Source organism: Macadamia integrifolia, chromosome 3, assembly GCF_013358625.1.
Source record: "Macadamia integrifolia cultivar HAES 741 chromosome 3, SCU_Mint_v3, whole genome shotgun sequence".
Classification (NCBI taxonomy): domain Eukaryota; kingdom Viridiplantae; phylum Streptophyta; class Magnoliopsida; order Proteales; family Proteaceae; genus Macadamia; species Macadamia integrifolia.
This window is the reverse complement of record NC_056559.1, coordinates 13,208,974-13,226,114: the sequence shown is the minus strand read 5'-3', so window position 1 is coordinate 13,226,114 and position 17,141 is coordinate 13,208,974. Positions and strand designations below refer to the sequence as shown.

Below are 17,141 nucleotides of genomic sequence, written 5' to 3'. Positions count from 1 at the left end.
TGAGACTAATTTTTTATAATGGCAACCCTAACTTATTATTATTTAAGTGAACAAGTCTCCAATTTTCTTTTCGGCTATAAAAAATAATTGTGTGTAGAAAATAGGAATCTTTCCTATAAACCTGAATTTACTAATAAATGGGCCAAATTTTAGAATCCGGATCAAGTTCACATACGAAAACAATCTCGTACTTCCCAATCAATAACACCAATTAATAACATTAAACAGGGTTAAACAGAGAAATAGTAAAGCTATTTCTTAACGAGGCTCCAAAGGAAATGTTGATTCGACGTTCTTGTTTCAATTTTCACCCGGCAACCTAAGGATTTCCAGAGTACCCGAAAGAAAAAGAATTTACATAACGGTTTCCAGCTATTGAGCAAAGCAATTGAAAGCTACAGACCTAGCTCGACAAGAACCGGACCTTTTGTTTCATTACTTGTCCACAGAGGAAGAGCAGAGGTGTTTGTATGGTCAAAAACATCATCCTTCCATGAACTGGCACAGGATCCTGAATAGTAAACCATGTCGATTGTCGACTCCTTTTATTCAACTATGAAACAAAATATTATCATTGTACGAAACTGAGCTAGCCAGCTAGAACCTTTTGGAATATTGTTTGGCGCAAAGTGATATAGCTACAACAACTTTTGACGTAAGAGATACCCTCCCCAGAGCAAACGGCAAAAACCTTGTTTTTCTCCTCGGCAGTAATGTAACTCTTCACTCTAAAGAGGTTCAGAACCTATACAGACACCAGAGGCTCATGCATTGGGTATCACAGGATAGAGAAGAACAAAAGGTGGGGTAGAAGTTTATCATAATTCACTTGAGTACAGCAGAAAAACCAAAATAAAATCTCGTATCGATCCTAAACCATCTGGGTTGGGGCTTTGAATTAAGCTGTAACAGATCCCAAGTTATTTTATTTTATTTTTTTTCCTTTCTTGGGGTTCTTTTGTTCTCATCCAGTTTTTACGGTTATTCCATATCTAATTCCACTACCTGGTAAATTGCCTAGGAAATCCTTTTTTGTGGAGACATGATAAAAAGGAAAGAGAAAGGATGTAACCGTATTTGATTAACTAAAGAGCCCATCCTTTGATACTGATTCTCCCTTCCTCGTGTTTGTTCCTTTGTCCTTCTGCATCCTGTGGCTCTTGAGGGAAGGGGTCACACCATATGCTTCCTTTTGTCAAAAAAATATATTCGCCAACTGGCTCCACTCCACAACCCCTACCCCCTTTGCTTATAAGAAAGCGCATGGCAGGCAGCCTGTTGCCCATATCGTCCCTTGACTTCAGTCTCTTCTCCCTTGACTGAAACACCAGCTCCCCTTTCCTTCCCTTTCCAAGTTTCTCACTATCTCTATTTTCTTTAAGGCTGCACCCACCCTACTCCATTAATCTCTGTAATACAGTACTCTCAACTAGTCAAGCTCCACCTTTTTCAGGCTCACAAATCACAGGGTAATGGCGTCCAGCTCTCTCACTTCCTCGCGCAGCTCTGGTTCATCTTGGACAGCCAAGCAGAACAAATCGTTCGAGAAAGCCCTGGCTTTATACGACAAGGACACCCCAGACCGGTGGCAGAATGTTGCTGGGCTGGTTGGTGGGAAATCTCCAGAGGAAGTGAAGAGGCATTACGAGATCCTCATAGAGGATCTCAAACACATAGAATCTGGCCAAGTTCCTTTACCCAATTACAAGTCTAATGGAAGCAATGGCAAAACACTCGGAGATGAGGAGCAGAGGTAGTATATACTAGTAACCTCTTTACATCCTCTGCAACTAAACATAACTGCTTTTCCATTTGATACTATTCATTTCAGCTTTCAGTTTCCTCATGTATCTACTGCATGACCGATCATATCAATAGCCATTTGATGCAAGTGGTCCACATCCCATCTTCCTGAGGGAGTCCTCTTCCCTTACAGTTGGGGAAATGTATAAGGAGATTACATGCAACTATGCAAGTCATCACGCCGCCACTGCAAGTAAAGACACAGTACCAGCGGGCCATGAGCTATACCAGAAAAGAGTAAAGAAGATCACTAAAGTATTAACTTAATGTGGTCCATCAGTTGAGTCGGTTTGTTCCCCCCAACACCCCAAACTTCTCTCTCAGGGCCCTAATGCTTATTGTTTATTTCGGACAAAAAGGAAGAGTCTATCTCTATCCCCAAAACATTCAACTTCTTATCCTGTCCAAAGCCCAGATGAGATCTAATCCTGCTCACCTTGGATCACATGTCCTTGGCCCTATGCTTCAAAACCCATGTGAAATATACTAAACTAAGCCCTAGTTTCATTGAGTAATTGAGGGGCATACGGTGGTAAGACTCATTTTTCCCCTCTTCTACACATTCCTCTGTTCCTTTTTTTTTTTTTTTTTTTTATTACTCACTTTTGTATTCTGTCAAGGCTGGTGAGTGGTGACTGGTGAGCATGTTGTGACTTCGAATCTAGCTTGTTCTCTCTCATCGGCAATATTAATCAATTAAATGAGTTCTATTCACAGTTCGATACTTCGATGGATCTAGTTTTCCTCCTGGGAAGAATAATTTGTATGTTCTAAAGTTTTAAATATGGGCTAAGGCTGTATCTGTCTTTCTCCTTCACAGGCTTCTGAGGTATCTAAAGCTCAAGTGACGTTGAACCAAGTTCATAAACTAAAAGTAAATCGCACTCGGAGATCTGTAAAATGTAGATGCAGAGGCGTGACGAGGGAATCGATCTGGCTATGGTTTGGCTTTGTCTCCTTTCTTCCTACTTGTGTAGTTTCTTCTTCATCTAATGAATGTAACAAGGATCGGTGAACCAATAAATTTCGGTTTATCTTCGTTCCTGTTGTAATGGATTCCTCTAATCAAAAGACGTACTTTGTACTTTTCTATCAGATTCCGCGCCATAGTTATTTAAGCAATTGGATATAAAGAATAAAAAATAAACACCTAGCATTGCAGATCTTACAGAACAAGCTATAATTGCAGCAGTAGGACATGAAACAACAAAATCAAATGCAGATCATCCAAAACGATCAATTCTTTCAAAATTCAAAAATACGTTATCTAAAAGCTGTACGCGATTGAATATTTCTTCATCATAAACTGACATGGATGCTTAAACAATCAAAGTAAATGGAAATCCGGCATGGCAGATGAACAATCAAGCTTATAGCACGATTGAAATGACAGGAAATGAAACTCAGAGTAGTAATAGGTTTTAAGATCGCTGACCTTGTTGGTTGTAGCTGGATCAAAACTTTCCACTTCCGAAATCTCTCCAGCATTCATAGATGAGATGAAGAAAACCAGCATAGGTCGGAATGAGAAACCGGAGAGAATAAGTAATGTGGCGTTTTAGGTATTATAAAGGAGATGCAGAGGCGGGAAAACTGCTTCAAATTAAAGTTCAGCGATATCTCATGCGTCCCTTGCCATGGGGTTTTTTATTTGAAAAAGGGTGAGGGCGTCAGTTCACCCCTATCTGTATCTGAGCGCAAAGCCGCACAACCACTGAGTGTTCTTTGGCCCTTTTACCAATTAAATTTTTGGAAAAATTACATAATTATCCACTATTAGGTTTTCCATTACAATACTACCCAATATGAGTTTGAGTTTACAAAATTACCCAATTTTAGGATTGGGTTTACAAAACTGTCGAATACAGTACTCCGCCCTCAATCATCTACCTTTTATTACCATTTTACCCCATCTCCCCTTCTCCTGTCACTTCCACGGTTCCACCCAAGCCCACTTTGGGTCGTCAGTTCATGATTACAGCGTGTGGTGATTGCTACAGGATTGTTGGCAACAGGAGCAGGGTTGTCGAGAGAGCGAGAGAGAGAGCAACTAGAGCCATAGTCGGCACTCATGATAAACTCCGGCGAGATGACAACGACGAAACATGGAAGATCCAAAGGTGGGTTTCCAAGTTTAAATCTTTTTGAGGGATGCCAACGATGATGAAGGCGAAGATCATCATTTGAATTTGGTTTCTGGCAAGGATTAAAGTATCGGTATCGGTCGTCGTATCGATCGGTCAAAATTAAGTACTTATCGAAGTGTATCGTATCGTATCGGAGATACGCTAAGATACGCTAAAGATAAACACATAAATGGATAGGAAACATTTTTTTAAACACTTTTGTATAAAGAATTTGTAAAAAAAAACTATTGATAACGTGTATTATGCATAAACATTAAATTGAGGGTATTGCACTAAGAATTCAAGGTTTGTAAATGTCTCATAAATGTAAAATCCTTGTGTTTCAACCTTGATTTCTACTTTAGTTTGAGAGAAATATGGCTAATAACAACTTTGGAACAAAAACCCCTCAAAAAATCATGTTTTCTGAAAAATTACCATATTGGCCATTATATGACCGTAGTGCACTGTATTAGTACATACCGATACGTACCGATCGATACATACCGATACGTACCAATGATACATACCGAAACGTACATTTCACTTCGATTTTATATTTTTCATAGAGTCGTATCGGTGCATATCGTATCGTATCGATGTGTATTAGTGATGCATTGATGCATATCGGTATGTATCATAGGATATATATTGATATGAAAGGATTTTAAAAATTTCATGTATTGTATCGGTGTGTATCGTATCGGTCAGTTAAATTTAAGATACGTATCGGAGGGTATCGTATCGGTATAAGAGATACTTTAAACCATGGTTTCTGGTGTTCCAGAACGATATGGATGAAACAACTCTATCCATCGATTATTGCTGAATAACCTGCCTCGTGAGGAGTTGCAGGGATGCCAACGGAGAGAGATTGATAGAAGAGAAAGAGACCTCTTGAGGAGGGAGAGAGAGACTAAGATGGGGAGTCAAGTAGCATTTTTGGATTTATCCAACATGTCTTGGAACATATATATATATATATATATATTTATATATGCCGTCATATCATTGTGAAAACCTCTCAGATTGAAGGCTACCCTGGCTTCTGATCTTTTATTTACTTTTTCTTAATTCCGTTCTTCTTTTTAAAATGTCATCATATGGATATGGGGCTCCGCCCCTTCTTCTTCTTCCTGCAAGCACATCACCACTCATGCCACCACCACCATGCCTCCACACACCTACCCACTCTATCGTAATGCCCGCTAACCGCAGCCCACTTTGCCTCCGCCATCGACACCCCCAGCCAATCCCTCCTGCAATAGAAGACAATAGAGGGATGGGAGGAAGGGATGAACTGGAACCTACGAAAATCAAGGATTCCATAGGGCTAAGATTGCGATGTGTCGAACATCGATTATTACATCGGAGCAATAGTCGGATCCCGACCAGAGACCCTATTGATTTCAAAGTGCTGTGGAGCTGGCGATCTTCAAGTACAACAAAAGATGAGCACAGGGGGGTGTAATCACAAGAGTTGCCTAAAAACCGTTTGATGGTGAAGCCATCGGGGAAGCTGGCAAAACCAATTTCAGTGGAGTTATTAATTTGGTGGCAGAACACTTGGGCTGGGGATACAGGGCTAATAAAGGGAATTAGGGGTAAAAGTGTCAAAATAGGATGGAGGATGAAAGAGAATCACTGTTTTTTGTAGTTTTGTAAACCCAAACCTAACTTTGTGTATATTTGTTGACTGAAACAATAAATGGATAATTTTGTAAATGAAAACCCAAAAGTGGGTAATCATGTAATTTTTCCATAATTTTTCCTTAGTGAATTGGGATGATTCGATTTTGGGCCCACATGCTATTTCCACCCGTGGTTGCCCAGATGATTAGGGTTTATTGGGGATTATGTGAATAGGTGCACGGTCTTAGGTTCGATTTCTCATCTGTACATTTACGATTTTAAGTGGAGATCGTAGCAGTGGGTTGCTATGCTAGACTCCTCAAGAATTAGTCGAGGTGCGCATAAGCTTGACCTGGACACCTTGGTTAATCAAAAAAAGAAAAAAAAAAAAAACCCTAAGGAAGAAGCAATGGTGGTGTCAAGGGAATCGAACCCACGTGAGGTCTTTTGCCCACTATGAATCATCCATGGACCAACCTCCTTAGGGTTAGGATGTGACGCCATGCTACCAAGGGTTCAACTTTTAACTCACAATGTTATCTCAATATATTGAAAGTGAAAACCCATGCTCCAAACATCTGAGTGTACCTCCATTAATCTAAAGAGGTGTGTTAACAAATGTCTCCAGGTCAAGTCCCCGTGCAACCGGGGTTTACCTTTGAACCTAAATTGTAAAATCCGATAAGTTAAAGAGGTGTAACAAAAATCTAAAAAACAAAGTGATAGGATATACTATGGACTGGTTGCTTAGAGAACCCTCTCCCTTAACATTTATACCCCTAAATTTCCATCCAATTAAAGATGTAGATGGAAAGGTCAAAATCTAGATTCGATTCGAATTAATTTGTTTATTCATATACTTATCCAGATAGTTGTGCTATCCAAAACATTTTTATATTTAATATGATAGCTAGATATGGATTCGGATAATGATGTATCTGTTATCCACTAAGAATTTATATTTTATATGTATTATATATCTTATATTTATTTATAATCTTATGAAGTTGAAACGATTGATTTCACCCAAAAAAAAAAGTTGAAACGATTGTAATAGAATTATGGCGACCTCTATTGATTCAATAAACAAGGAGTAGGGAAGTAATCTCATAGAGAAGAGAGAGAGAGAGAGAGAGAGAGAGAGAGAGAGTTGTTATGCCACCGGATAGGAAACAAGAGCGAGTTCTTTCTCAACATTGATAATATGATATTCTAGGAAAAATGATGGTCAAGCACGTAGAGCAACAAGTTATCATGGGCAGGAGTTTCAAATCCATGAACTATTGATGAATGTTATGCCACTAGATAGGATACATTCTCCCTAGTATATTTATTTTGGGAGTGGTGACACTTCACACTTCTATATATGTACTTAGATCTCTTGTCCTATTTTCAATTATTTAATGTAAGGGTAGAAAGAAATTTTGAAATAATTGAAAAATGGCTTTAGTGCAGTTTTATCTGAATTGATAGTGTTTACTCTCGTTGAAAAAAAAAAAAAAGTATTTCTACCAAAATAAATAAATGTGTGATGCTAAAAGGGTAAAAAAAGTAAAGTTAAAATTTATTATTATTTTTTTTAAATTAAAAATTTTTTGACACCTTAGGGATGGCATAAGAAAATCTCATCTATCTATATTCTCATCAAGTAGAAATTATTGTAATATTTATTAAAATATATATTCACATTTTATATTATTTTTAGGGAAAAGGATTGCCACGATGTCAACGCGTAGATTCTTCGACACACCCTATCACATCCACTCGAGGACCCAACACTCTCTATTTATTACAACCCCTATTGGATGATTCAATTTCCCACTCACTTCCATTATGAGAAATTGCACTTTGATATCGTAACAACTCCTCCCCTTATTATTTATAAATATTTTTGTATATAAAATGTAATTGGATTGTAACATATTCGAATTCAGATTAATCAACTCTTTAGAGGGCGGGTTCTCATGCCAAATGGGGTTGAAAATTTATTAGTATCGTATACCTCAATATGCCCTTCCCATATGTCAAGTATCAGATCAAATAATTTACCAAGTAGCAAGATAAAACATTGAAAAATGTACAAGATAAATCATCAAAAGTTTAAAAAGAATCAAAAGGATGCATGAGTATACATGGAAATATATATCATTGCGTGGGAGGGTATATGGCTGATTTCCAGTGTGAAGCACTAATGACAGATAAGCATGCATAAAGGTGTCCATTAAGGTGTAAATGGAGAAGGTTCTGGATAATTGGGATGGGTCTTAATCGATTCTGATCCTTTGAGGCCGGGACCAAAATTGTCCGAATTAATTAATTGGTTCCAAACTTGATTACCCCATTTTCAATGGGTAGGATGGTTCTAGATCCTAATCAGTTCCAAGCACTCATGGAATATTGAAAAATATTTGAACAAATAGCCGTCCAATGAAAAATGACTAAGCATTGAATCAGGAAGTTCTGGTAACAATTTTTTTCCTGGTTCAATCGCTGGATCTTTAGGCCAGACCAAGAAGAATGAGCTAGTCCCAGCATGCATACAAATTTAAGCCTCGACTGGGCCTCAAGACCATCGGGTTAAACTAGGCTTGGGTCAAACCATTAATCCCCAAGGCCTGTGGTTCTCAGAGGGATCAGAGAGTGATCCTACGACTAGTATAATTGTAGAACGTGTGCTCGAGTCCTTCCAACCATGAGATCAATATCTAGTCCCTTGACTTTATGGAGAGGAGAGCCGGATCCAGATTAGCCTGAATTGAAGCAAGATCTTAAATTGGTGAGGACCAATTAATCTCAACTGGACCCGACAACTTAACACCCGTGAAAAAAAAAAATACATATATATATATATATATTAGTGCTTCAAAAAATAAAGAATAACCACTTAACCTAGTTCCTAATAAACAAATCTTAGCTTGTGCACCAAGCAAAACTGGTTTATTGACTTTGTTTAGTCTTTGCTTATAGCAACGCACGACCACCAACGCAACCAGGTTTGGTTGGAAACCGGAATTCCAAAAACTCACAAGTCACACAAGACCAGCGTGTAGGAGCCATTGAGCCTGGTTTCCAAGTATCAATATCGGATAGTCGGAATCGTATCGCTATCGACTGTGATTAACACCGTTATCTGGCCGATCCTAAAAGAATAAAATCGACCGATCCAAACCGATACAAACCGAACAAAACCAAAAAGTAGAAAAACGAAAACAGTTTTCAACAAAAACCCATCCATGGGCCATGGCCATAAAAAATTCCGAGTAACCAAACAGAATCAAATAGCTTCAACGACGTTTTCGGCAGTGAATCCATCGGAATCGTCCACACGAATACTCCTGATGACACCGTTCAGAGCAACCAAACAGAATCTCCTGGACCGATTCCCCAAACCCAGTGAAGCCCCATCTCTGCTATTCCTCAAGGCCAACGATACTCCAAGAGCTCTACACAGTTCACCATTCCCGTCCGATAACATCATTACCTTATCTCCCAAACTTAGATTCTCAGCCCACGCCTTCATCACAAACACATCATTCATGGCGACGCAAGCCACTACATCGACATTCCTCGATTTCATCTCCTCGGCCGTCTGTAAAAAGCGAGTACATTTGGGTGCGAATGGGACGGAGACTCCGAGGAGAACGAGTTTCTTCCCTTTTGCGATTGATGAGACGGTGATTGATCGAAGATGGTTGTTTCGATCGAGATAGGAGAGGGTTGCGTTGGGGATTTTGTCTCCTATAGAGATTGAAATCGATTTAGATGGTTTTTCTTGGATTTGGATCATTTGATTACGGTTGCGATGCAAGGTTAAGATGGATTGCAGAGGGGATGGACCGGGGCTACCGTAGAGATTGAGGAAAGATGATTTCTGAGAGCGAGGGAGGATGGCATGAGGGTTCCACGAGGCAGAGATAAGGGGTTGAGGTGGGATGGAGAGGTTTAATGTGCCTGGGTTTAACGAAGATGGGAGCATCGATGAAGAAGAAGAGGAGGAAGATGAAGATGATGAGACTGGAACTGTTCCGAATGTCGCTGCAATGTTGTTTATAGGGGCGGCCATGGAAAGGGGAAGAAGAGGGATACACTGGGTCAGTTGCAGAGGCAATGGGTACGAAATGAATCCAATATATAAAGGGAAAGATGACGCTAAAACAAAAGAGAAAACTGGTACCAGGGTTTATGCGAGGTTTAAGGAAAGAGAAATTTTCCATGATGACTTCCTAAAACTAATACCAATAACTCCATACATGATACATGATGATAGTGCTCTCATCTATTCCCCACCAATGTTTTTTTCAAAAAATGAGTTATTTATTTATTTTATTTTACGAATCAATCAATATAGTATCGACCAACCGTTGTTATCAATTTTTCATTTGGGGAGGATGGATCGGATTGGGATTTTTGCGTATCCAAATTAGATTTTACCCTTAATTTTCTCTCTCCTAATCTTAGTCGTTCACGCATTCTTAGATTAAGGGGAATTCCACATTGGGCGAATTGAAAAGAATCTGGATCCGACGCTTCCCCGTTCACTTGTTTGATTGATTGAAATACCGAAAAAGTTCGATGTTCCTATCACATCAGTCTCGGGGTACACCAACTCTTCTATTTTGAAATGCTCAAAAGTTTGAAAACCAAATTCGGTCAATGATTAAATACAGTCCAGGTCATCCATGGCCAAAAAATATAACTTGCAACGCAAGGTATGGTCCAACAAGGACACAAGTGACCAATTAAGTCCGTACGGTATGTGCAGATTAAAAACAAGATTTTGTGATATAAGTCATTGATTTAAGATGTTGGAAATTTGGAATTGGAATACCAACCTAAGGCTATGTTTGGTAGCCAAGAGAAGAAAAGAAAAGAAAAGAAAGAAAAAAAAGAATCTAGAAAAGAAAAGAGAAGAAAATAAATGAAATGATAAGAAAATAAAAAGATTATGTACGTTTGGCTACCAAGAGAAGAAAAGAAAAGAAAAAAATTCAAAAAATTTTGAAATTTTAAGAGAGAGATAGACACATAAGAAATCATTGTATGATCATTATTTTTTGTCTTATTATTTTTTCATATTTTCTCATGTTTTCTTGTGTTTTTGGCAAGAAAATTTTTAGGAAAGTAAAAGAAAACTTCACAATTCCTAAGAGGAATTTTGAATTTGAAAAAGAGAATCTTCTCTTGAGTGAAGACATACCAAGTGCAAAAAAAAATCCTTCACCCAAAGAAAAAAGTACAAAATTTATACTTTTTTCTTTTCTTGGCTACCAAACACAGCCTAAAACTTGATACGGTGGCTATGGAAAAATACGGAGGGTTTTAAACAAAAGAAAAAGAAAAGAAGAGGGTTTCTAAAGGTTGTTCGTGGGTCAATGGGAGTACCGGTTGATGCATCAACATGGATAAGATTTTCATTTCTCATGAAGGATAGGGTTGTCATTTCATTCTCTATTATATCTAGGTGTATGGGTCATGCTGCTTTCTAGTGTCTCATCTAAGCCTAATATGACCTATCTGTTGTGGCATCGATATCAATGGTGATTTATATCGAGAGCAATACTGTGGACTAAATAATTGGATATGAAAAATCTTTTTTGATGGGCATGCTAGGAGAGGTTTTCAAACCGGATCACCATTTTTGCTATTAGGAGATACAATCTCACAATTCTGATTGGAAACAAGGTATTAATACAAATATGAATTGTTGGTATTTGCAATTTTTTTGAATTTTTGGCCTATTCAATCTACCCTAGGCAATACATATCGGTATAATATATGTTGCAGAATTGGTCAATACATGTTCTGACACCATGAACTAAAACCCTAAATGGCAATTTATCAATTTCTATATTCAAACTCTATCGAATATCCTCTTGTGTATTTGAATGCATCCTTCTCTAATATTCATATCTCCTAATGCTCTCTAAACTATTTATTATTTTGTTTAACTTTTAATGTTTTATTTTGATATTTGAAAAACTCAATTTAAATTAAAACTTAACGTACGAGCAGGAGACCTTGGATCCACTAATCCACTACCTCCAAATCATTCTATATTTGGTTATTAAATTTCACTTTACTTTACATCCAAAACCCTTTCCTATAAATTATAAAATAAATATTACATGTAAAATGTATCATTATTAAATATGGTAAAAAATTAAGTAGTTTATACTATCACATGAGATCACATGAATAATAATTATAAGAATTTCTTTCTTAAGTTTGAAAATTTCACTTCCTTTTCCTTAAATATCCCTTGCAACCAAACATAGTGGTAGAAAAAACCATTCTGATGAAAAATTTACCACAGACAATTGGCCCACATGTCCAGCCCATATTTTTGTACAAAAAGGTAAGGCCCAATCCATTAGTCACACCTAACATAAAATAAGAAGAGGTAAAAGGTTCTTTGCATGGCCTACATCGGAAAGGAAAGACCACACCTAATAGTGCCAAATTCAAGAGTAAAGGTCTTGGGTTACCAAAGAAGTTTTAAAACTAACTCTCTCTCTCTCTCTCTCTCTCTCAAGAAGAAGAAGAAGAAAAATTTAAACCTGGTTTTTAAATGAATTTTCAGATTATTAATAAGGTAAATAAATAGAAAGATTTTTTTTTTCATATATATGATTAATTCAATAGATTGAATAAAAAAAGCATAGCATTGAAGCTCTGGAAGCGAGCTAACAAAAACAAAAAAACCATATCCTTTGGTGTTGAATTTGGACATGAATAAAGTAGCTAAAAATCACCCTTTCCTGATGACATGATTTTGAAAGAAAAATAGACTAATAGATGGAATATGATAATAGAATTCATATATGATTGATAGCTTGAACTTATGGTGCACAAAATCTGCCCCATTCACATATATCAAAGGAGCTCAACTTAATGGGATAAGATCCTCTAGACCAAGATCACTTTATTTGGAAAACCAAAACCCTCCTAAGTAATAGTATTTAGTCTTTTGGACAAGTCTATTTTATCAAATTGTGAGATGTTCATATTTAACAAAGTTCTTATTCAAGAGATCTCAGCCATGACCATATTCTAGCAATAGAGTTGCTAGAATTCATCTAGATGAGGTACCATCAATGCTAGTGGTACTACATGGAAAGCCCTAGTAATGGTTCTTGTTGAAAACTAATTCATTTCGCCCTCTTCATACACGCTTCGACATATATATGATGCAAGAGTATCCCATTCTTGAATCCACATATAAGTCTTGTCTTCGGATCTAAATTAGGAGGGACATAGTAGGATAATGAGCAACCAAACCAAACCAAACCAAACTGCCTTGGCAAGAGGGCATTCAACTAGAATGTGATCCTCAGATTCCACATGTGTATTATATCTTTGGCATGAAAGATCTAATGTAACAAGCCAATAGGAAAGGGCTTCATTAGTAACCAAACCTTGAGTGCAAACACGCAAAAGGGAACTCTTGATTTTTGGTAAGAGTTCACATATTTTCCAGGGTTTCTAATGCCAAAAGATCACAAACCCTCACACCCCCCACACCCTCCACACAATAAGGATAAATTTAATTAACTTCATAATTGATGATGATGATAAGTGCCACTATAATAATAATATAATAATAATTATTATTATTATTATTATTATTATAAATATTCTTGTTGTTACTACTGTGAACCCATTTAATAAATTATACTGGTTGTTATACCTGTAAATATAGTGATAAAGTGATAACGATTTACAAATTAATAGAGTAATATTTTCCAGGGTATAGAATCAAATTCTTTCTATTTGCATGCAATGTTTACCCATGCACAATCATTCCTGTATCTGATCATTTGCCCTCCGGGCTGGGTTGGATAGAACATCTGAGGTTAGAATTGTACATATATAGGAGAAGCTGCCTGAGACACTAGGCATTGGGTTCCAAACTTCCAATCCAGCGGCTTCCCATGGCCCATGGGTGAGGCCGGTCCAAGAGAGAGAGAGAGAGAGAGAGAGAGAGAGAGAGAGAGAGATTTAATTGCTATCTCCATCTCATATAGAAATGGGCAACAGTTATGAGATGGGCAACAGGAGCCTTTGGTGCCTCTCTGCAAATCATATAGGAAAAAGAAAGACGCGGGGGGGGAGCAGCACATTTTACATAGACTAACGCAAGCAATTACTATAAACCCAAATCACGATCAATACACATATGTAGAGAGAGAGGGAATTGATGAGTATGTGATGCTCCTGGCTTAGGGCAGCTTTCCTTTTCTAATGCTTGTGAAGGAATGGCGTACGTTTGCATTAATTTCGGTCCAAGTGGGCGCGCGCGGTGTTCTTGGGACCGGGGTTGTCTCCTCATCAGCCGAAAAGTTTGAACCTAAAAATGATTTTCCTTCCTCACACACCCAGCCCCTACCGCCCTTTCTCCACAAAAGTGAAGCGTGCTTTGGCGTCTGTGGTGACAATTTGAGAGAGAGAGCAGCAGCACCAGCAGCAACAATAGTAGGCTCCGTTGGGTGCTTATGTTTTCCGTACAGCTTCACAGAGAGAGAGAGAGAGGTAGTAGTAGTAGTAGTGAGCTCTGTGGCTGCATTGTAGGGTTCCTCGTCCCAATGTTGTGTGTGTGTGGGGGGGGGGGTGAGTGCATATTGTGACTGCTTGTAAGCACTCAGAGAAGCAGAATACAAGAAGGATATATCATACATGGGTAGTGAGAAGGTTACGAGGCTAGATAAGTGGAGGAGAGGGAGACATGGATAAATATACCTTGCAACCTTCTATTTATTGCACCCTAGAAACACCACCACCACCAAAGTAGTTAGCCATAGCCCATGAAGTATAACCTCTTTGAAAATCTTTTCTTCTTTCTGAATGAGGAATGAGGTTAGTGGAAGAAAGAAAAAGGAAAGAACCTAATATGGTTCAATAGACAATCATAGAAGTTGATGTCAAAGTGGTTTAACACACAAGTCATCGATCTCTCTCTGTCTCTCTCTCTCTCTCTCTCTCATGTGATCTTCCACTCTCTTTCTCATCTTACAATTGCTTCTTCTTCATGGCATGCTTATTATTGTGCATCCAAACTTTGAGAACCTGTCTCTTTACACTAACCTCATCACAAAACCTCTGGACCTCCACCTCATCCTGCTTCTGCATCCTCCATCCCAACCTCTCAGCAAATTCTAACATCTTGTCCTTCTGATACTGCGTGAACTTCGTTCGGAATCGCTTCTTCGAGAGGGCGAAAGCTTGGTGTGGCTGCGAACTAGTCCCCCCGGCATTAGACTGGTACCCATTGAGATCTTCACTAGACGACTCCGTCGCCCCTCCTCCGCCACCACCACCGCCTCCATAGGCCATCATCATGGGTGGAGGGATCGAAGCCATGGAGGGACTGTTGGGTAAGCCCAGTTGGAATTTCTGGTGCTGCTGCAGATGCTGAAGAGCCAGTTGAGGATGATGATGAGTTGGATGAGCATGAGGAGGACCTGAAGGAGGAGGAGGAGGAGGGATTCTGGTGCTACAGCTGTTCTTATGGTTGGGATCGTAGCAGTAATAACAATTAGTGGCGCCGCTTGTTCTGGGCTCTCCTTCCACCTCTTTCCGGTGGAAATTCCGGTGGCAGTCGCAGGCGGCGCATTTTAGGGCCTCCATGGTCCCTTCCTCACCGCTTGGCATGAATTCGCCACAGCCATCAACAACATGTGTACCAATACTCGCTGCGTGGTTCTTGAGACAATCGCGATACCTAACCGTGACGGAGCTCTTGGGGGTTGTCGGTGTCCTTGCGGAGTTCGATCCACCTGCAACTGCAATTGCCACCGGCAACGGATCTGGCTCTGGCTCTTGATCATGATGAAAGTGATGCAGGGGATGTTGCTGCTGTGGACGAAGGTGGTGATGATGATGATGATGATGATCTAGGGTTTGAGTTGATGGCTTGAGGACTGCAATTCCATTACCAGTCCCATCTCTTCTTCTTTCATCACCTACTCCTGCAGATTCTCCTGGTGGGATTATTGAGATAGACGAAACCTTCGAAGATGATTCACGAATATTGGGAGGATTATAACCCAAAGAGCTTGGCATCCCTATTTCCTTCTCTTGTTGGCCTCTCAATTCCATTAATTTCTACAGTGAACCTCTTTTAGCCCTTTTTCTTTAATCTTCACTTCTAAATCATCACGTTCATGCATCCTTCTCAACCCATAGATCCTTCTACTCAACTCAAATCTAATCAAAGAGAGAAAGTGATCAAACAGAGAAATCAAACTCACATAAGCTCAAAATCCTCAACAACTGAAAATTTCTGTGCTCAACCTCTTTGATTTTTTAACTTGTGTGTGTCAAAACTTAAAACCACCAACTCCCAATCCACTATTTTAAACCCTTCCACTAAGACGTAAAGCAACTAATCGAGCAGTTGGTATAGATGCGGAGAAGCTCAGCAGAGATTAATCCAGATGTTCCAAAGAAAAGGAAAAAAAATAGTAAGAACCATGAAGAGAAAAAACTCAAACAGGAGATGTGAGCCTGGGAGGGCCCCCTACTAATATATAATTCTTTCTTAATTAAAAAACCCACTGTAGAGAAAGCAAAAGAGAAGCCTCTAAGCCTCTAAACACCATAACTATCAAGCTCTAAATCTCTCCTGGCTTTCCTTCATTAATACAGAATCCAAAATTACCATGAGAGAGAGAGAGAGAGACAGAGAGGAAGGGGGGTTTTGCTTCCTACCGCCCATCTAGCTCCAACATGGAACACCTTGGTTGCTTGTGATGGGAAGGAGATGAGATTAAGGGTTCCTCTGCAAAACCACCGACAGGGTCATGTTCATCCTTTCCCACGCCCTGCAAACTGGTCCCATCCCTAATTATTGCTCTTTGTATTTGTAATCTAGTGCGAGAAAGAATGTTGACGCGACGTTGCCTGGAATCGCTCATCCACAAACTCAAACTCGCTTTGTTCTAATAATCATCTATTTAAACAACCCCAAAGGGGAGCATTACTGAGTATCAGACTATGGACAAGATCGCTAACCCGAGCAATCTCTCCAAACTAAAGCCTAAATCAGATGCTTAAGGCAGAGAGCAAGCGATGATGCAGAGAAAGGCTACTGTGACGAGGTGGAGTAAAGTGGAAAATGTTTGGTCCACAGCACTTCACTTGTCCTGTTGGTATGGTATTGTGTCAGTATACTCTCTCTCTCTCTCTCTCTCTCTATTGTGCGCCTGCTGCACTTCCTGCTGCTTCAACTCTTTCCTTCAGTGATGCTTTTGACTCTTTTCTTTGCCTGCAATTGATGCCCTCACCTGCTCACCATCCCTCTTTCTTCCTCCTCCCATGTGCATCTCCATAGCTTCACCCTTGGCCTTCTTTTCTCTTCTGGAGTCTCCACTCTCCAGCTTATATCCCTAATTACCCTATGGCTAAGTTTATGTCTAAGTTTGAACCCTATTTCTCTTTTTTGATAATTGTTTGAACCCTAAATTGATTGGTCATGTGATAATACAAAGTATTAAAAAAAATAATAGAAATTCATTAGTGATGGAATACCAATAGGTGTTTGAGCAAATGATTGTTGTATACTTTGTGGTAGAGGAAGAATTT

General features: G+C 39.0%; 3 protein-coding genes across 3 annotated transcripts; 1 reads left to right on the top strand and 2 right to left on the bottom strand.

Annotated features, from left to right (window-relative positions):
* Positions 1 to 1,259: 1,259 nt before the first annotated feature.
* Positions 1,260 to 2,898, top strand: LOC122073805 (protein RADIALIS-like 3). Its single transcript, XM_042638443.1, has 2 exons — positions 1,260 to 1,753; positions 2,624 to 2,898. Exons 1-2 carry the CDS (start codon positions 1,473 to 1,475, stop codon positions 2,649 to 2,651), a joined length of 309 nt encoding a protein of 102 aa, XP_042494377.1. The 5' UTR covers positions 1,260 to 1,472; the 3' UTR covers positions 2,652 to 2,898.
* A 5,937-nt stretch (positions 2,899 to 8,835) lies between these two features.
* Positions 8,836 to 9,624, bottom strand: LOC122074168 (peroxiredoxin-2E-1, chloroplastic-like). The gene has a single exon (XM_042639028.1). It carries the CDS (start codon positions 9,622 to 9,624, stop codon positions 8,836 to 8,838), a length of 789 nt encoding a protein of 262 aa, XP_042494962.1.
* A 4,670-nt stretch (positions 9,625 to 14,294) lies between these two features.
* Positions 14,295 to 16,880, bottom strand: LOC122074794 (zinc-finger homeodomain protein 5-like). Its single transcript, XM_042639763.1, has 2 exons — positions 16,269 to 16,880; positions 14,295 to 15,764 (listed from the first exon to the last, which is right to left on the bottom strand). Exon 2 carries the CDS (start codon positions 15,654 to 15,656, stop codon positions 14,568 to 14,570), a length of 1,089 nt encoding a protein of 362 aa, XP_042495697.1. The 5' UTR covers positions 15,657 to 15,764; positions 16,269 to 16,880; the 3' UTR covers positions 14,295 to 14,567.
* Positions 16,881 to 17,141: the final 261 nt, after the last annotated feature.